Source organism: Pteropus alecto, unplaced genomic scaffold (genome assembly GCF_000325575.1).
Source record: "Pteropus alecto unplaced genomic scaffold, ASM32557v1 scaffold61, whole genome shotgun sequence".
Taxonomy (NCBI): Eukaryota; Metazoa; Chordata; class Mammalia; order Chiroptera; family Pteropodidae; genus Pteropus; species Pteropus alecto.
This window is the reverse complement of record NW_006434835.1, coordinates 10118166-10138625: the sequence shown is the minus strand read 5'-3', so window position 1 is coordinate 10138625 and position 20460 is coordinate 10118166. Positions and strand designations below refer to the sequence as shown.

Genomic DNA, 20460 nt, shown 5'->3' with positions numbered 1-20460 from the left:
GGCGGGCCTAGTGCGGAGCCGGGCAGGGTTCGCCCAGAGTCGAGGGGGTGTGACCTTAGGGATGGCTGAGACTCAAAGGAGAAATGATCACATGGTTTTGAGGCGGCTTGGGGAGTTGCAGGCTGGAAAAATTGGTTGGGCAGTCTTGTCTTCCAAGGATGTTGAGGAGGGGAAAAAATAGGCCCAAAAGGAAGATAAGCCAGTTTTTGAACATTTCCTTTAGTTATGTAAGGACGGCCCAGGTCTCTGGATTGCCAGCGCTAAGCCTGAGAGCAGCAAGTAGGGGAAATTGCTAGCCTAGGACCTTGGGAAAAAAATTTTTTTTTTTTTTTTTAACTGCTGGGGTAGGAAATTTAGCTTTGTGCCACCAGCGGACTCAGCACCATTCCTAACCACACTCTGGCCAGATTTCCAAATACACTGGAGCTTGAAATCTCAATGGTCATGTGCTCTAAACAGGGACAGGAATAAATATATAACACTCAGCATTTATCGAAGGTTTTCAATGTGCCATGAACTCTTCCAAGCATTTCAGATACTTTTTAAAAGTTCTAATGAAATTAAAATGTCCTTGGCTGTTATTGCCATCGAATCCTCAGGGCAACCCTGTCAGGTAGGCATTATTATTCCCAATTTACATTAGGCAACCAAGGCATACGGCTAAGTTGTTTGTCCAGGCTCTGTCTCCAGGGCCCTAGCTTTTAATTTTTATTCTGTACTGCTACCTACCAGTGAGATGGCAGATTTCTTTGTTGAGACTAAATATTCCACTGAAGTGGACGTCTTCCGTTGAAACTGAGATAGAAGGCTATCCTATAGAGGTAACTTGCAAGAGGACATTCAGAAAAGTGAGATTCAAAGTTAGCTGGCACAGGAGAGATGCCTGTATAACAACTTAATAGTGCTGTCGTAACAACTTAATAGTTGTTAGAAAAAAAAATAGTAATGTAATGAAAGAAAAAAGATTTGTTTAATTTTTCAGTAACCATAATTACAAGAAATATGCACCTGTTCAATGCAGCAACTACTCAGACTTTAGGGTCAGATTGGACATCGCCACCCTCATTTCTTGTTCTATATTGACTTTTAAACTTGCATTTTATTAGAGCAACTGCTAAAAACAGCTTTGCAAAGATATGACATCATCAAAAAGAATATAGCGCAATATGATGTTGAAGTTGCGAACCACCTGGAACTAGCACTTTTGAGATGTTTAGCAGAGTATCACTTTGTTTCCCCTGAAAATTTAAAATACTCCATAGCACCTTGGGAATTCTTTGTGACTAGGGCACCTCGATGCAGTTTGGGAGCTTTCGCAGATCCAGGAGATTTGTTTTTTTGAGGGGGATGTTTGTTTTAGTGACCACTTTATTTTCAGGTAAAACAGTTTAAAAATAAATAACACTGATGTATAAGAGGTGTTGGAAGTATTAAAAGTGGGTCTTCCTGTTCACTAAAATATAAATATGATGATATACTTCTCATTCCTGATATCTATGGTATTTTACTACTTTGGCCACTTGAGACAGAACCAGTTAAGTTAAGCAGATTCAGAGAACTAAGTTGTCCTTGCTTCTAAGTATGAAGTTCCTTCCTGGCTCTGAATTTCAGTGACTATAACCAAAATTTTTTTAAAAAATGGAAATGTAAATTTCCCACAGGTTGGTATTCTTGGTATTTATGTCATTTATCTCCTAGAATTTAAAAAATAGTAGATGATAAAGTCTTAAAATAACACAAGCCCAGCAAAGAATGATGGCTCAGAAATGATTAATACAGGGAACTCTTCCAAAGGATTAGTAAAAAAGAACACTCCTTTCTTTCCCCCACGGGTGAACTTTTGCCTTCTTTTTGAAGCTGACTATTGGAAAAGCTAAAGGTGCTTAGACAGACAGAATGAGAAATAGTTAATCCTCTGACTTCTAGGCTTTGATAACAGTTGTGAAATATAACACATTTTTCTTTTCACTTACACTTGGCAAAAGGGCCAGTGAAACTTGAAATTTGACCTCAAATTAATTTAATCATGGGTCATCACTCTGTCTTCACACCTGGAACATGTACATTTATTTTTCTCTGCCCATCAAAAGAGGCAGAGAAGCTAGGAAAGGCTAGGGGAAACCAACTTATATGAATTAAGGAACGAAAAGACTTCCCTTTGAGAACAGTTTAAATTTTAGGACTTTAATCTGGAAAGCTGCAGCAGGGTCTGATCAAAGTACAAAATTCTAACTATATAGATCTAAGCACGGAGCCCCTTGATCCTTGAAAGACTTAGATTTCATATAGCAAAAAAAACAATCCTAGAGTCATAATATAGGTTAAAGATGTTTGTCCTGCCTCCTCACCTCCTCTCTTAATCTCCTCTGCTGTTATTGTGAAACAATATTTGATTCGTCGTGTCATTTCTGATATTTTTATATTACTTGCATAATTTCTTAGAAATATTTGTGATTTGTGATATTCTCTTCTCAATTTGCATCCCTGACCCACTCTCTTGCTTGTCCCAATTTTAAGGAAACAACTTGAAGTTGCTCCATCCCTGTGGTACCATTTACCTTTAGAAAACTACAGAATAAAGCAGTCCTAACTTGCCTCTGGTGTTGATATAGTACCTCTGGGAGTAAACCATGCTGACCTGTCTCGTGCTGTGTTTCCACTGTCTTGCTCACATCGACTCTAGCTATAGTTTGAAAAGCCCAATTAGAAGAGCACGCTAGCTTGTTAATTAAGAGCCTGTGCATCGGTGTTAGAACACTTCCTCTTGAGATTTTTGTTTGCCACTTAGGAGCCCTGTGAGACGGGACAAATCATGTAACTTCTCTTTGCGAGTTGTTGAGAGTAGATGAGATAATGTGTGACCCGCACAAGGCCAGGTCCTTACTAAGCGTGCAAGTCTTATTTTTTCCTCTTTCTTAATTGTTCAAAACTCAGAGGCATTCTATAGAATTTTAGTAGTTTCCAAAACTTTTTAAAGTTTTTACATTAGGTACATTTAAGCCCGTGTTCATAATTCTGCCATTCTCTTTTTGACATTTAAAGGAAGAGCCTCGACTGGACGTCTTGATCAACAATGCAGGCATCTTCCACTGCCCTCTCATGAGAACGGAAGATGGCTTCGAGATGCAGTTCGGAGTGAACCATCTGGGGCACTTCCTGCTCACTAATCTTCTCCTTGGACTCCTCAAAAGTTCAGCTCCCAGCAGGATTGTGGTAGTTTCTTCCAAACTTTATAAATACGGAGACATCAACTTTGAAGACTTGAACAGCGAACAAAGCTATAGTAAAAGCTTCTGTTACAGTCGGAGCAAACTGGCTAACATTCTCTTTACCAGAGAACTAGCCCGCCGCTTAGAAGGCACAAATGTCACCATCAACGTCTTACACCCTGGTGTCGTGCGGACTAATTTGGGGCAGTACATACACATTCCACTCTTGCTCAAACCCCTTTACCACTTGGTGTCATGGGTTTTTTTCAAAACTCCAGCAGAAGGTGCCCGGACCTCTATCTATTTAGCCTCTTCACCTGAGGTAGAAGGTGTGTCGGGAAAATACTTTGGGGATTGTAAAGAGGAAGAACTACTGCCCAAAGCCATGGATGAGTCTGTGGCAAGAAAACTCTGGGATGTGAGTGAGATCATGGTTGGCATATTAAAATAAGAACAAAGTGTGAGAGAGCTATTTATAAAACTGGGTGTCAGATCGGCGATCAGGAATGGAGTGTTTTGAGCACTTGCTACTTGAAAACAATTTTGGTCTTAAAATAGTACAGCTAAGGTATATATGGATGGTTTGATGTTATGAAAAAGTTATGTTTTGGAGAACAAAATTTCAGAAAAGATGTTATATATAATAAGCATAGCCAATAAGTATAATGAACAATTATATTTTTTAAATTATAATTAAAAAGCATGGATTACAAATATTAACTCAGTTTGAGAAGTTTTTAAAATATCTTTGCGTTTCATGGCCAAAGTGTTAAATATTTTTATTACAGTGTTGGTTTCTGTGTGGGAATAAATGCCTGGTGTGTATGCACAATTCTTAGAATAAATTTACTGATGCAAATTCTTAATTGTCTGTTTCTTTAGAAGTTTCACTGAAATTAGTTCTTTGTCATCTCATCAGCCTGTAGTGATCTTGGTGTGCCAAGTGTCCTTTCTTCTCACATCTTGCTTGCTGTTTTAAGAGGTAATATTTCTAAAACCCAAATCTGTGTCATAGTGTCATGTCCCTGCCTACAAACCTGTGGGTTTCTGGTCTTTTTTTTTTTTTTAAGCTGCAGACTTATTTCTTCAAAAGTTTTACTCAAATGTAGAAGCTGAATTGGTAAAACAGGTCATAGCAATGCTTCAGGGGTCAAATGCCCCCAGGCTGTTCCTTAAGGGACTTTGTAGAATATAGTAGTTTATAAACTATTTCTACTTAAACTTTAAACTCCGATATACATTTTAGAATCTCTAGGAATTGCCAAAGCCTTATCTTGTACTCCTACACTCAATTCTGTCCAATAGAACTTTGTACAGTGATGAAAATCTCTGCACTGTTCAATATGGTAGACTCAACATGTTAAGTGTTTGAAATATGACTGAGAACTGAATTTCTAATCTTAAAGAGGCACATGTTTCTGGTGACTGATGTCTTAGCCCATCTCTAGTTATTCCATCGTATAATCCAGTCCTCGATAAAGACCAGTCCCTACTCACTTGCCTCTTGGCCTTTCCTTGTATTCACTCACTGTGAAATACCCTTCTTTTCACTGGGAATACAGCTCACTCTTTAACATTCCCTTCAAATGTGTTCCATTTCCAAGCCCCGTAAGCAGAACCAATTCTCTTTCTGTTTTCATTGCTCTTGGCAGCTTTACTAGGAATTTAGTGCACTAATTATTTTTTCATAAGTCCAGTGAGATAACTGGAATAGGAATTTTCCAAGGAAAGATTTTATTCTTTTTTCTTAAGAATCAAGTATACCTGAGCCACAGTAAACATTTAATAATGATGCTTAAATGAATAATAAGTAAGGAATCAATGATTTGCATACAAATAGTCTAGATAGGAATGCTGTAGGCATCTGTTATCAAAAATAATAATTTCAAGTATTTGTCTAAACTATCTCAATATCAGAAAAAGGAATTATGACACTAAAGGATAGACTGAACTACACTGAATGTAAAGACTACTTTGGTTAGGGCTAATGCTTGATTGGTTATTATTTTTAAGACTTTTTATATCTGGTTACCAGCATCAGTTCCTTTTGAGAATGGCGGCATCTTGGCAGATCATAGAGAAGGTCTGTTTTCTGTTAGAGCATCGGGTTGTGAATAAGGAACATTTCGTGTTTGTATCATCACAGGTGTGTCTCTGCAGGTGTAGTGGGTATAGCAGCATCATGCTCTTTGAAACTTTTTTTTTTAAAGTAATCCTACAAAGAGACCTGCTAAACTAGAAATATGGGCAGGAAATACACCAGAATGCAACTTGGAAAAATGGAAGCTAATAAATCTGTCCTTCACCTCGACTTCATTAAAAAGGAGCCCTTTTTTTTTTTTTTTTTCTTTTAATACCATCTTTTCTGGCTGCATTTTGATACCTGATGCTTTTCAGGGGATTTGGGCCTTTGTAAGAGTTGAGCCTTTCGGAGTTCTTGTTTGTGGCACCATAATAAAATAGGATATATTAATTTATCATGATGGAAAACTAAGAACTCATCTGGAAACACCAACTATTAAGGTAAAATGAGCTGCCATTTGGAAGATGTCTTTCCCACCCGATGTTTGAACTAATAGTTATAGTTTGACTAGTTAGATTTTGAAGATTAAAACTTTTGCTGCCCTCTTCTTTCTCCTGTCCGCTTATTTCTAGCCATTCCACTGGGCAAAGAAGTAAAAGGCAATTCTGTTACTTTGGTACTTCCTCTGACCTTTAGCGGAATATTGTTAGAAGTGTGTAAAGTGCCAAATAATAGGATAATTGAGTTGGAAACCCATTTTCATGTTGGTTATTGGCTTCGTCTTTTGAAAGATTGACTTCTCTTTCAAGCAGCTTGTTCTGAAAAGGGGTGAGGATGCTGGGTCTTTTGCCTCAACATTACTCAGAGTAACTGTTTTGCATCGCGAGGTTCTAAGTAGTATTTATTTGGAAAAGCGACTTCACTATTACATACACCACCGCATTAGGTTTCATTATCGGCTCCATTAATTACCTCTATGATGCTGGCAAGTTACTTCGCCTCTCCGAGCTCCTGTTTTCCCATCTCTATCACTGAGATAATGAAAGCCTACTTTAAATGACCGCTTAGTGAATAAACGGCAGAGCATGTAAAGCATTTATAAAGTGCCTGGCACACATGGGCACTCATCAATTTCCCCTTCCCTAATGCGCCTAACCTTTACTATTAATAATAATTAGTAATATTTATGTTAGTACATATGATGGAAACAAAACTAAATAGGGGTTAGCGAACATTTTTATAAAAGGCCAGATTGTAAATATTTAAAGTTATTAGGCCATATTTTATGGTTACATATTTTATTTTTACAATCCTTTAAAAATGTAAAAACCATTCTTAGCTCACGCAGACCATACTGTAGTACTTACGCAACAGCCCAATGTACATACTTATTTGTCTTTAAGACACTGTGTGGCAGCAGTTTTCATATATACTGTTACTCCTATTTCTTAATAAGGTTCCTGCTGTTTCTCTTTATCCTTTCTAATCCTGTATGACTATTTGCCTGCAGACCCAGGAAGTCTAGAGAGTATATTGTTTAAATCTCCAACCACAGATTTCAGTGTGAGGAATAGCAGTTATCTGCCTTCAACTTCCTCTCCTCACAAACTTGCTAGGCCTGGCCAGAGATCTGAGAGAACATATATTTGAATATTTAATTGATTCCAAATGTCCTAAGGAACACTAAAGAGAGAACATGTTCCTAATCACCCTTCAGGAGCCTGGCCCCCACAGACAGCTTCAGATGTTTCACAAACCTTCTCTGGACAATGGGGAGTTAAATTAGTTACAGGTCAACATGGAGGAAGGTAGTTTATTCCTAGAGAAAAGTTAGATGGAGCACTCAGTGTTATGTGGACCATAAGGAAGAGTTTTTGCTAAGTTAGAAATTTAATAAAAGTACAGTAGAAGGACTCTTAACCAACCACCATGTAACAGATCTGCTGTGATGCCTGATTCTCCTTTTTTTTTGTAAAACATAATGATGCCCATAGCATGCAAATGCTCTAGGCTGGCAGACTCCCCTCTAGCCCACCCCTGGCATGTCTGTTCCTACCTGTTCTATTATAGACATAGGAAGAGCGAGTCATGTGCCATTCATTTGTCATTTACTGAATGCCTATTATGAGCCAGGCATTATCTTAAGCTCTGGGCACATAGGAGGCGACAGAGAAAACCCAGCCAAACCTGTGTGTCTGTGTTAGCTGTGCTTGTTATAATTTATAATAGAAGTTCTTAATTATAATGCATGCTCATGAATTATGAGTACAGAGAGAAAGAGAATTTCTATGAAAAGTAAGCTGAGTGCTTTGCAAAAACTAAATAAAGGCAAATCACTAGAAACTGTTGAATAAAGTTTCAAAACAACTGTCAACTACTAAATATAGATATAAAACTCTAAAAGGGTCTATATTTAGTGCTTGGCAAGTGACTTTAAACTTTGACTCCATCTTAAAGACAAAAACCTGAAAATCATACACTATACTATTTAAGTTGAGTATAATGTAAGAAAATGGAATTTCAAGTGAACTGGTACTCAGAAAAACAACAGACAAGCTCTTAACCTTCTATCAGAAGATAGGGAAATGAATGAACATGTTATGTTTTCAGTTCAAATAATAATTTTGAAGTGTATATGATCATCTTCATGATTTCCTTCTTTATTCAACTTTTCTATGTAACTACTCAATTCCTAGTGAGAGGGCCTCCATTGTATAAAATAGAAATACCATTGACATACCAGAGAAGTTTCAAATTGGAGGAATTGGCAATAACTGTGTTCTGCTTAGTGAATCATATTTCCCCAAAGACTTCTAATCTAAATTTAGGATATGTTTTTCTTTTAAAACAATATGCTCAATTGATCATTTGTTGATATATTTGTTCCTGAGCGTTTCTCCAGCCTAAAATTTATTTTCATCATAAACCCTGTGTTTGCTTCTCTCCCTCTTTGAAAGCCTCTACTCATTGTGTTAATTAGGTAAGTTCCTGAATATTTAATGAAGCTATTTTTCAGTACATCGTTTTATCTTTAGAAGTTGCCATGTTAGCCTGGTCTGTCCTAAATTGAAGGCTTTAAAGTCTATTAAAAACAACATAAAAAATGTTCCTGACTTCCTTTATAAATTCTGACTTAAGAAAATGCTTATACCTTTTTGGTATAACCCATAGATCTAAATAGTTATCCAGTTATTATTAGCAGAATAGTTCTAAATCCTAATGGCACCCTCCCAGATACCACGAGAACCGTAAGGTAGGGTGAATGAGTAAATAGAAGTCTAAGTTGTAAATATATTCAAAAGACTTTTATCTGTGCAGGCCTATATATGGTGTTGGCATTTTTGGTAGGTCTTGAAGTTGTACACATGGTTTGAGGAAATGCTGAGCATGGAGAAATATATAATCATTATTAGTTTGTGCATAAAGCAAAGCAAGTTTCTGCCACCAACCCATGAAAGCACAGGAAATGGCTTCATGTAGTAGGTGTTTGAGTCTAAGCATGCTGTTGACAGAAGCGGGTTCTACCCAGGGGTTTTGTGTTAATGTAATCAAACACTTCAGAGCTGCAGCCTAGCGGAGTTCAAGTCCACCCACCTCAGAGTTTATCTTTAGCTCATCTGGAAGAGTTTATTTTAAACATTGAACATTGTTTGCTGCTGTTGAAATGAAAGTGAGAGACTTACAAGCTTTCTTCCACTGCCATCTGGCAGATTTACTGATGGATAGGGTTCTTTAATCCATGTAGCCCCGTGTGTGGGAGCTATTGTCTTTGTGTTGATCACGCAGCTGGCTTGGCTGAACTTTAAAAAGCTCACACAAAACTATAAAGAGCCGTCCTTTAGATAAATGAAGTTGGGGGTGTTGTAAAAGTCACTGTAGCCTTTTGGTAGAGGGTGGAGAAAGCTTGGATGTATATTTTTCATTTTTCTCTGAATGCACATTTTTTATTCTATAGTTCTCCACGAACTAGAAAAGAAGATAACTATATTTTACTATTTTGAAAGAAATAATTGAAGCTACAAAAAAAATAACTATACTTAATTTTGAAAAGTATAGAGCAGAGTAGAAAGGAAAGGTGAACAGCAGACTTGGGGGTTTATATGTCATTAAAGTAAATGTGGTATAAGAAGTCCAATGAGCTTGCTCTTCTTTTCAGTGTGGATTGATTTGTCTTGCTATTGCTTCACACTATATGGGAATGTTCAATAATACACACGTTCCACACTCAGTCATAGTTGTAGCCTTGTTGTGTCAGGAACTATCCAGGATCTCACATAGTACATTACACTAAGCATAACTTATAACTAACTCCATGCACAATTTCGATCACGTTCACATATGCATTAAGAGATTACATGTGAACAGTAGGCTATGTGCAAGATAAGATACCTTCAATAAAACTTATATTAAGCTTATAGGAACATAAGAAGACAAATAGAATCCGAATCCGGATACGGTAGATTGGCATTTATTTTTCTTTTCCTACCTACGTCTAGAGTGTCCTTTTCAACTTTTACAAGCTAAAGAGTTTTAAAACACCACATTGTACACATTCCGGATGAGAACGAGTTTCCAAAAAACAGATGTCCCTAAAGTGAGATCTTGACAAATGAGAACTGAAAAGAGGGACTTCTTCCTACTGTTTTTGGCTATTTTCTGCTGGCAAGAAAGGTTGTGGACACAGAGGTTTTGCTTTTTGTTTAGTTTTGTTTTCTTTTATTTCTTTAATAATGAGGGGCAATTGGGATAGACCCTGCAATTCTACATCCACTTCCTAATGGCTGTTGAGAGGAGGTTGCAGCGGTGGTGGCTTACTGCTCCCAGCTTCCTGATCCCTGAATTGTGGCTGTGGTGCTGGGTGTTGTAACTCAGTATTTCCATGGAGACCCTTGAGGTTCCCGCCCTCCTGAGCATGGCGGAAGTTGTGGCTTCCCCTCGCAGGTCAGTTCTGCAATATTTTTGGAGTCATTCCTATTACTCTGACCTATCCTACTTTTCCAGCCCTCCCCATTATTTTGTAGGCCCCTATTTTACTGTATTCCATCTCTTTTTCCTTAAAATATCTGGGACGGATTCTGTTTTCTATAAAGAAAGTGAACTAGTAAGACGATCAACCAGAGAGAAAAAACATAAATTTGCAAATAAAAACCATCTTGCAAATAAGTAAGCGAAAGCATACATACAAAGCACAAAGAAATTGGGTATCACAGCTCGAAAGGGAGGGAGCTGATGAAAGAGAAGCAGTCAGCATGGTATTTCTTTGGTGTAATCAATACTACGATGCTTGGGACTTAGCTTAGCAGCCTCAGATATCTGAATTTGTCGAAATTTCAGTTCACAATGAGAAACCACCATGGAACTGGAAACTTCTTTCCTTTGGGTAGCACATGGTATCCCAGTGAGGAAATCCATCTGGGGAGCCAAATTATAATCAGAACCTTGATTAGTTATTATAGAATCAGAGGAGAGGAAGTTAGTTCTGAGGCTGAATGTTTGATGACATTAGCAGTCATACCTGTGTTAGGCAAATCCATTGTCGGGAGATATATGCTCTGGATGGACGTGGGTCTCAACGTGAGCCTTGTAAGGATGTATTCTGCTGCCTACTATGCCACTTTCTTAAGGACATTTTCTTTTTTAAAATATGTGTTTATCATCTAAATATTCCTAGTCTGGCTCAGGAAACATCTTGCTTCCAGCGTACCGCACAGAGAGGTAGAAGGGGCCACGTGAATTAGCCACACTCCAAGACACAGGTTGGGGTAGATGAATTTATTATTCATAGTTGGAAGACTGACGGTTGAGAGAATATCTGAGAATCTTTCCTACTATGAGATCTCTGGTGAACATTAATTTATCACAGCTGTTTTCCATTTAGGAAAAACGTAATAAATACTAGGCTTCCTTCAGCAGGCAATTTGATTAAGACTGTAGAATGACTTGTGATGGATAATCTTGCATAAGTGCTTTGGGTAGTGTGAATGGCCAGGAAAGATATTCATAACTGAAACCCTGGCTACCCTAGGAATATTTATTTCTACTTATCTACTGCAAATCAAATCAGAGACATAAAGGTAAGAGGGGATTCAAAGGCTAGATGTGAGTTTTCAAGAATCAAACCACCAATGGTTTAGACATATTTGAACATTTCCTGCCTCCTGCTAACATCTGACACAGGGCTGTAATATAGCAATTACTCACAAGATATTAGGTTGATTATGTATTAGTTAATTGATGACCTAAAAACTAAGGTGTTTGTCACCCTATTGATGACCAGGGTAGATGGAACTGATTTAATTGGTCTCTTCCCACGCTCTGGGAAAATGTGCTCAACCTTCACAGGGAGAAGGCGGCCCTTCTGGCTTGTGAACGTAATTCTGGATTGTCCTGCACACTTATTCAAATCATGCTAAGTATGAAAAAGCCTTGAGTAACTGTGTCATCATTTTTAACAACTACAGTCAGTGATAACTTGGAATGAGCATGAGAGAAGCTAGAAAGGAAGCTAACTCACAGACTAAAAAATTTTAATTGGGCCAGAAATTTCCCTGGAAGCTTCTATACAGTTCAGTTAAATTAGTGACTAGTACCTTCCAGTTTTTTTTTCTGCAGATTCCTGTGCATTTTAGTAAGCAGTCTGCTTTCAGTTGATTAGATATTATCTGCTAAAGCTAACATGATTAATTCTGCCACAACCAGTATATATTTATTTTGTCCCATAATTAATTTTCACATGAGTATATATATATATGAAAAAAATTAAAAGGGTTCATTTTTTTAAAAAAGAATGTCACATTATTGGAAATCCATAACACCACAGATCATCAATTAATAGGACAAATTAGGAGATTTGATAAACTCACCATAGAAAGTTCTTTCTAGAATAATAATAACTATAACTTATATGAGATACTTAACATATGTTATTTCTCCAACTCTTGTAACAACACTGTAAGGTATTCTTATTCCCAATTTACAGTAAGGGAATTTAGCTTTAGAAAGCCTAAATGACGTGCCTGAAGCCTAATAAGGCCATGATTTGAACCAAAAGTTTTCAGGTTTTAGAGCCTCTAGCTCCTTCCACTGTACCAGTAAACACTTCTTTCAGGGAACTAAAATAATATATATAGAAAAAGTTAAATTTTTTTCTAAAATAAAAACAATAGTAGATATTTGATTTTCATACTTATAATCATTATTTCTAATCTTTCCCTTTAATATCTTTATTTTGTAGAGTAGATAATATTTTTTAAAAGATTTTTTTTCTGTCCAATAGATCAAGAATGTGTTAAAAAAATTTTTCATTGACTACTATATTTAGTTTATCTGTCGACACAAGTTAATTGAAAAGGTTTCTGCATAGTATCCTTAAGTGTAAATTATTTATCAGGGTGGTTAAATTACCCAGTTCCCAATCCAGAGTATTGGTTTCATGCCAGAGGGATATATATCACCTTTCATGGGTTTGGAGAAATTGCACAAACAGTAAAGATGTCTGAGTTAAATCATAATGCAATGATCAAAAGAACCATGTTACAGTACTTTAGCAAATACATCCATTTCTTTCGAAATACAATAGTTTTACTTCTCCAACATCTGCTGAGAATTCAGATATAATAATATATATCTTATAGTGAAAATCCACTAATTATAGATTTCAAATACTTAGAATAGTTTTCCAACTATGCAACTGATAACACATGACATATCAATATTATTTCATGTAAAAATTTCTAAATAAAGTGAGTGGTGACAGAGAAAAGATTTTTTTTATGTTTCTTTTTCAAAAGAATTATTTCAGGAACTTTGCCTTCTGGAAGTAACAGGCTAGGTTACTTGGACTAATTGTTATTTAATAACAACTAATAATTCTGATGAAAAAGGAAAAATATATTTTTTCTTAAAAACATCAAAGTGCTGACAAGATGGTGAGAATTCTTAGATCAAAATCAGGTAAACATGAAGGTAAAAATCTTAAAACTTAATAAACAAGGCAAAATTACTTTTGCTTAGAGGACATTCATCACCCTAGAAGAAACGATGATGAATGTGAGTTTTGTCTTGACTGCCTAGAACCTGAAGGAGGATAGAAGTGAAAGTCCCACAAAATATGAGATTTGATAGACACCCACACAAAGTCGAATTAAGCTGCAATTCTAAATCACACGTTCAAGGTAAAGGGTGAACAAGGATTAACAATGTGTTATACTCCCAACTGTCCCATGGAACAGGGGAATCATCTCAACACTGAGCAGAAGAGGAAACGTATAAAAGAGGAAACCTGTCCTTGGAAGGCTATAAACTACACCTTGGCCCTCATGCAGAAGTGCAAACTGAGATGAAAATTTTAGAGAGGGATTAAGAAATGTGTTAGATAGAATAAAAATATATAATACATTTTTATTGGGGCTATCGAAATAAAACAAAGAGAGAATAGAGACAGAGGCAATATTTGATGAGATAATGAGAGAGGATTTTCCAGAACGGATAAAAAACAATAATCTACAGTTTCAAAAAACCTAATTCTAAACAGGATATTAAAAAAGTATGTATCGAAAGCTTATGCCCCTCCCACACAAAAAACTGCATGCAGATATTTATAGCAGTTTTATTTATAAGTGCCAAAACTCTGAAGCTACCAAGAGGTACTTAGATAAACAAAAAAGTAAGCTGTAGTACATCCATACAATGAAATACTATTCATTGCTAAAAAGAATTGAGTGACCTAGTCACGAGAAGACATGAAGGAACTTTAAATCCATATTATATTACTAAGTGAAAGAAGCCAATCCGAAAGGCTATATAAAAAATACATACATATGTGCTAGATAGTAATGGACTGAATGAAAATAATTGCCAAGCTAGAATTCTATACTCAATCAAAATAGATATCTAGAATAGAAGTAAAATAAAAATGTTAACAAACATACCAAAATGGAGAGAACTAGCTACAGCTGACCATATCAGAGGACACTGTAAACTATTTACTTCAAGCATAAGGAAAGTAATTCCAGAATGAAGTCCTGCGACTCAGGAAATAATAAAGACCAAGGAAAACACTACTGAGTAAGTATAAAACTGATAATTTTATTAGGAAATAAAAATTATATAAACATTACATAAAAAGAATAAGGTATATGAAATAATAATATAAAATAATAAACTTAATATACCTGATAATATTTAGATAGAAACCAGAAAGGATTCAGTTTAAAGCATTCTGAAGGTTTTCTATTATCCAGGAGAAAGGTACAAAGCAAGATTAGTATTCAAATCTGTTAAGTCAAGGATGCGTGATGTAAGATAGAGTGGCTACTGAAATAATCTTTAAAATTTATAATCTCCAAACTAATAAAGCAGGATGAGAAAAAAAAAAGAAAAAAAAAACAGACCAGCATCCAGGCGTGAATTTGCACCTAACCTTTCCCAGTTGCTAGCCCAGAAATTCCGATTTAATCGGTCTTCGGTGGGGCCCAGGCACTGGCATTATTTTAAAGACCATAAGTGTTTTGAATATGTAACTGGGCGTGAGATCACTAAGTCACAGAATCCACTCTGAACGATATAGAGAAGAACGAGCTGTCGTGCAGACAGCAGGCCATCTTCACCCTGCACTTGAGCTGAATCTCAGGCAGAGCATGGAACCGGAAACAGATCGTTTCTCTCCACGCGGTTTCCTTCTGTCAGCCCCGATTCCTATACTCCCGTAGACTTGGATGCTGCCTTAATCAAAGCATTCGAGCTACAATGCCGGTGGCTTTCAACGTTGTTGCTATCGACGTTTTACAATGACACCCTTAAACACATCTCTGTGGTGAATATAGACTTCCACCGTCACAAAGGAAAGACATGTGAGCTAAACCTAGCGCACTGCGGCTGGCCAACAGTTCTCCTTGGCGGTGGCGTCATCCATGTTCTGCTGTGTTGGGGAACTTATCCGAATACTGATTGCATTTTATCAATATTTTAAAAAATAAGTGGAAATTTTTTTAAAAAGAGAAATGACAAATCAACCTATCTCTCATCATCCTAACACATTTGAGCTAAGGTGCCAAGTAATGGATACTCATTTTTTTGTTTGGTTTTATCAAATAAGTGAATGAAATAAGTGTACCAGAAGTAAACAATCTATAACCTCAATCATATGTTCATTGGGCCTAAGCGCATTACCTCTTTTTCAGTTGTAAATTAAAATATATGTGTGTTATATACGGTATACATACGTACATATAACATGTTATATATGTTATGCATACATGTGCATGCATGTACGTATGTATGCATAACATATAACACATATATATTTGAATTTATATGTATTTTATGTTTTATATATATAACATACAGATATATAAAAGAACATAAAATGCTAGAAATGTCATTTCTAAGACTGAATCAAAACGGTAAGGTTCAATTAGCGATTTTATAGTTCATAATGATCTGGGCCAACCTTTACTTATATCTATATTATTTGTTCAACTGAAATACATCTGACTTCCATACACATCCAAGAAGCATATCATATGTAGAAACAGGAGTCTAAATTTGCCTTTTGATCTTCACGATACTTTGTGAGGTGGGTATCATTGGCCCGTTTCTAGAGATGAGGAAACTGAGGCTCCGAGATGCGACGTGGCAGCTGGCGAGCGGTTCCAGAAGGCCTTAGTCATTTGTCAACCTTCCACCTCACAAACGTGTAGGCCTTCCCCTCGGCAGATTGCCACGAGTCTCCGTCATTGTGATCCAACAAATCCTTAGGTGTGACTCACCAACTTCTCGGTTATTTTTTTTTTAAAGCCTCTCGAAAACCAAGTTGAATGATTATCTACCAGTAGAACTTCAAAAACTATAAATTAAACTAGAAGTGTGGGTGGTTACTCCTAAATCCCATCTTTCTATACATTAATCCCTGTGTCCAGGGAAAAAAATCTTGTTTGGGAGAAAAAGGCTCCAGCCTCTATTGAATAGTGGGAAACCTTTTCACCATCGTCTTAAAGGGCTCCCCAGAACTGCGTAAAACCCCTTGAATTAAATAAATTACACGTGTGGTTATGAGAAAGTTAAGTACTTATTTATCCACATCATTAGTCATCGAAATTCTTGTAGGGAGTAACAGCCCAGCCCCACAGGTCAGCCACTTCATGTTTCCTTAACACTTCCACTGTTTTTTAAACACCCGCTTCTTGATTTATGACTGTGCTGTGGCCTCAGCCTGGGCCTAATAATGCAGCACGTACCACCCCTGATCAGAGTGACACACACATTCCCTCGCACCAGTTTAAGTCATCCCATATGTGGGCTCTCAACTTTTATTCTGGTATCTGGAAGTTCATGGAAACAGGTGACCTGCGTTGCAAGCCAAGGACCTTCACTTTAACACGAAGACTTTCAGCAAACGATTCTGATTTCTCAGTGAACTTCAGCCACTTAGTATTTTTTGAAGCTTTTTTGGCTGTTCCTTCTCTTCCTTCAATTGGGCCACTTACTTCCACTGGGAATGATTCCCCTGGTTTTTACCCTGCATGGGCAAGGAATTGTTTTTCACTTCCTTCATAAAATCACTACCCATGTGATGGGCCCCAGCTCGCACGCCACCTGCACAGGAAGCCTTTCCCAGCCAGTCAAGCCCCTAACACGTTACTGTAAGTCGTGTGTGTCTCTAGGTCAGATCCATGTGTGCCTTTAGGCCTGACACATATGAGGCATCGGAAAAATTCTACTAATTGTTTTTTGAGTATCTATTATATTTCCTCTATTGCACTGGGTGTTGGTGATACATTGATGAATAAGATCAATTTTTTTTTTTCCATCAGAGTACTCCCAGTCTAGCAGGTAGAGAGAAATACATGCATACAAAATAGCTGTAATACAAAATGATTGAATCTATGATAAAGATCTCAAAGGACAACTAATGGTAGGTGGGAAAGCTCCGGCTAAGCATGTGGTTTCGAGTTGTCCTAGGCAGCGTGGATCCCCTCCTAGGGAAGAAGCGGGAGAAGCGTGTTATGCACAGTGGGAGAAGCACAGGCTGAGGCACAGGGCCTTAGCCTTGGTGTGGCAGGAGATTGAAGGCATTGGAGATGGATGAGGCAAGAGTCATGGATGGTGTGAAGGTCATGGAAGGGACGTAAAGGTGACCTAGTGTTTTAGACAGCGGAATGTCTTCAGCAGACGAATGGTGTGGTTAGCTCGGTATGTCAGATGGATTGTGGTTACAAGGGAAGGGTGATGTCAAAGTGGGGACAGTGGTGGCAGACCAGTTAAGAGGTTGGTGCTGTAGTCCAAGGAGGAGCTCATCAGAAGGGACAGCTAGGTCTGTGTCTTAATGGCCGTGCTCTCCCTCATCCCCTGACGAGGGTATTTCCTGACCAGTAGTTCCCTCTGGGAAATGTTTTAAAAGGCCTTCTTGTGCAGCCCAGCCTAGAGCACGTGACGATGAACGAGTTGTATAGGCTCTTCTGAGAACCCCATTTGCTTTTCCATACATTTTTTAGTTTCTTTTATATCCAAAGAATGTGTTACAATTTATTTCCTTGAAAAGGGTGTTATTATGAAGATCACTCAGATAAATCAAACATTCAAAAGTTCTCGACCTTCTCCTTCAAAGTCGAGTTCTTTTGTGGGAAAATGAAGCCTGCTTCTGAATGACATTTCTTTGTCCAAGTTGGCATAATTATTATTGTCAAAATTTACACTCTTTTTCCTTAGGCCCAGGTCTCTACCCTCAATGGGCTAGATGCTTCTGGGGAGCTGGACCAGCCCCTGCAGAGGGCCCGGTTCTGAGAGGAGGTGAGGTGGCTAGGTGGGAGGTGAGGGATAAGGATGGGGGCATTCCTTCTCTCTGAAGACTGGCCTTGTCACCTCAGCCTAGAGGGCCTGAGGTGACGTGTCCTCCTGCCTTCTGATGCCTCATCACCTTTAGATTTGGAAGCTGCACACTGTGTGGGCAAAAAGAGTGACACGAGAGCCAGAGACCGGGGTTTCCATCTCCGCTCGGCGGTCACTACCCATGTGCCTGGCCCCGTCACGCCATCTCTCGAAATTTATCTCATGAGCGTGAAAAATGAGCCTAAACGGGGTAACATGAGTAAAAACACTCAATGTAGGACAGGCACACAGTTAGAACTCTGAATATTAATCATATCAATAATCAGTTAGAGTCCAAAGCCCAGTCCTGTTCCTTCTTGGCTTTATACACATGTTGAAGTTGTTCTCCTCTCTGAGTCATCCATGGAATGAGGTTAGCGATCCCTGACTATCTTCAAGGATTATTTTGAAGACTATGTGATATCGTAGATGTGCAAGCACCTTGCACCTTGTAAAGTGCTATGCAAATACATGGGCTTCTTATGATTATGGAGCAATAATCTCATGGAGGGTTTGGACTTTCAGAAGCTTTTGATCTAGGTAAACTGACAAGGGAAAAGTATGCTTCACAGACTTGGCACAGTTAGAGCAGCAGCCCAGAGCCAGGTTATTCATAGCCTGGAGCCCCCAAGCTAGAAAGGATTCCACATGGGGCAGCCCACAGCAGGACTGCTCATCTCAATTTTACTATTACACGGGTTCCACGTGTTACCCGAGTCCTGTCAGCACCACCTGCCAGCGTGCTTCCTCTGCGTCACTACTGCAGTGCCCACATCTTAGGACACACTGTCTCGCCACCATGCAGTCCAGGGGCGAAGGTGCGAAGAACCAAATAGCACATGGGCAGGAGATAATGGACAGAAAGTGAACATCGGTACGTAAGAGGCCAACCTAGCGTGTCTGGAATCCCCTTCAGGTACCTAGTGTTGCACCAGGGTGGAGGGAACTACGAAGTCACGATTATGGCTAAGATTCTTTTTGAGTGACTATTAGGTCAGGCATTCTACTAAAGGCATAAAGGCATTAATCTTGACAATATTTCCATGAGGTTGGCATAGCTATCTCTATACGTGAAAACGGGCGCAGAGAGATAATGTGGCTGGTTCAAGATCACATGCTGCTAAAAGCAGAGCGCGCGTGTCTGACGTATCTACTTTCAAGCTCTGTAGCATTCCACTGCCCTGGCCACAAGGGGCTTTGAGTTGATCTGGGGCGGGGACATGAGAAGACAATACAGTTTAAGGCTGTGCCATGGACAGTAGACACTGAAAATAGTAAATGCAGGTTTTCAGAGGAAGGAGTGCTCTTTATGGAGGGGATCTGTGCGCAAAGCCTTCCTGGAGTGGTAGGGCAGAAGTGAACTTGGCTGGAGTGTTGGGAAGAGAGAATAGGAGAGCAGCAGGAAGTACCTACAACCCGAAGCGATCGCTCCCCTTTCCTTGTCTAGGATTAAGAGATGAGAGCACTCTTGGGCCTTCCACGCAGCCTGTTTGAAGAAGTCACCTTTGAGATTTGTAACTGCAAAGACTTCTGGCGGTCTACGGTTAGATCTGTAGTCCAATCGGCTTGAAAACCCAGTTAAAAAAAGTCAAGAGATATGACTAGGCGTTTCCAGAAGAGGAGCACTAAAAGGCAATGAACTTGAGAACCCCACTGACAATCAAAATAAGATACAAATCTATTTCTACTTGATGAGCAAAAATTAAATAGTCTCACAATCAAAACTTACCGAAGCTAGCAGTAAATACAATCACTCATACACTGCTGGGGAAAATGTAAAGTGGTTCTTCCACTTTGGAAAGAGAATTGGCAATAAGTGGTGACGTTAAGAACGAGCATCCTCTCTGGCTCTGCAATTCCATTTTCAGATGTCTATTCTAGAGGGATTCTCAGAGATGCGCACAAGGAAACATGCGTAAGAATATTCATTGCAGCCTTATTTTTCACAGTGAAAAATTGGAAAACACCCAAACGTCATCTATAAATAAATATGACGTACTATATATGTAAATTCTATTCATCTGTTTAAAAGAACGGCCCAGATCTATGTATACAAATCTCAAAACCATATGTTGACTTCCACTTCTGGTTATGAGGCAGGAGCTGTAGCAAACCACTGTTCTAGCTGAGGACAGTAAGAAAGGTAGATAAAGTAAAAGACAGCAGCGGGTTACTGAAGCAGCCAGCACTTAGGGGGCTCAGTTCTGTGTGCGGATTTTTGATCACTGCTTGATGTGGTGCATTTGCCCAATTCTTGGTGTGGTGACAGAGGCTGAGAAGTCTGGTAGAGGGTAGTTGCTAAGAGGCAACCTTAAGGGCTGGGCAGATAAGCATGGGAGATCGGGAACTGCCAAAGCAGCC

At 38.5% G+C, this 20460-nt stretch overlaps 1 protein-coding gene across 1 annotated transcript in view; it reads left to right on the top strand.

Moving 5' to 3' along the window:
• The window catches only part of RDH14 (retinol dehydrogenase 14), a 4652-nt gene extending 577 nt beyond the window's left edge, over positions 1-4075 (top strand). Inside the window, exons 2-3 of the mRNA XM_006910251.3 lie at positions 499-526; positions 3043-4075. Of these exons, the coding sequence (XP_006910313.1) occupies positions 499-526; positions 3043-3660 (646 nt within the window). The 3' untranslated portion in view covers positions 3661-4075. The remainder of the gene's footprint in view (positions 1-498; positions 527-3042) is intronic.
• Positions 4076-20460: the final 16385 nt, after the last annotated feature.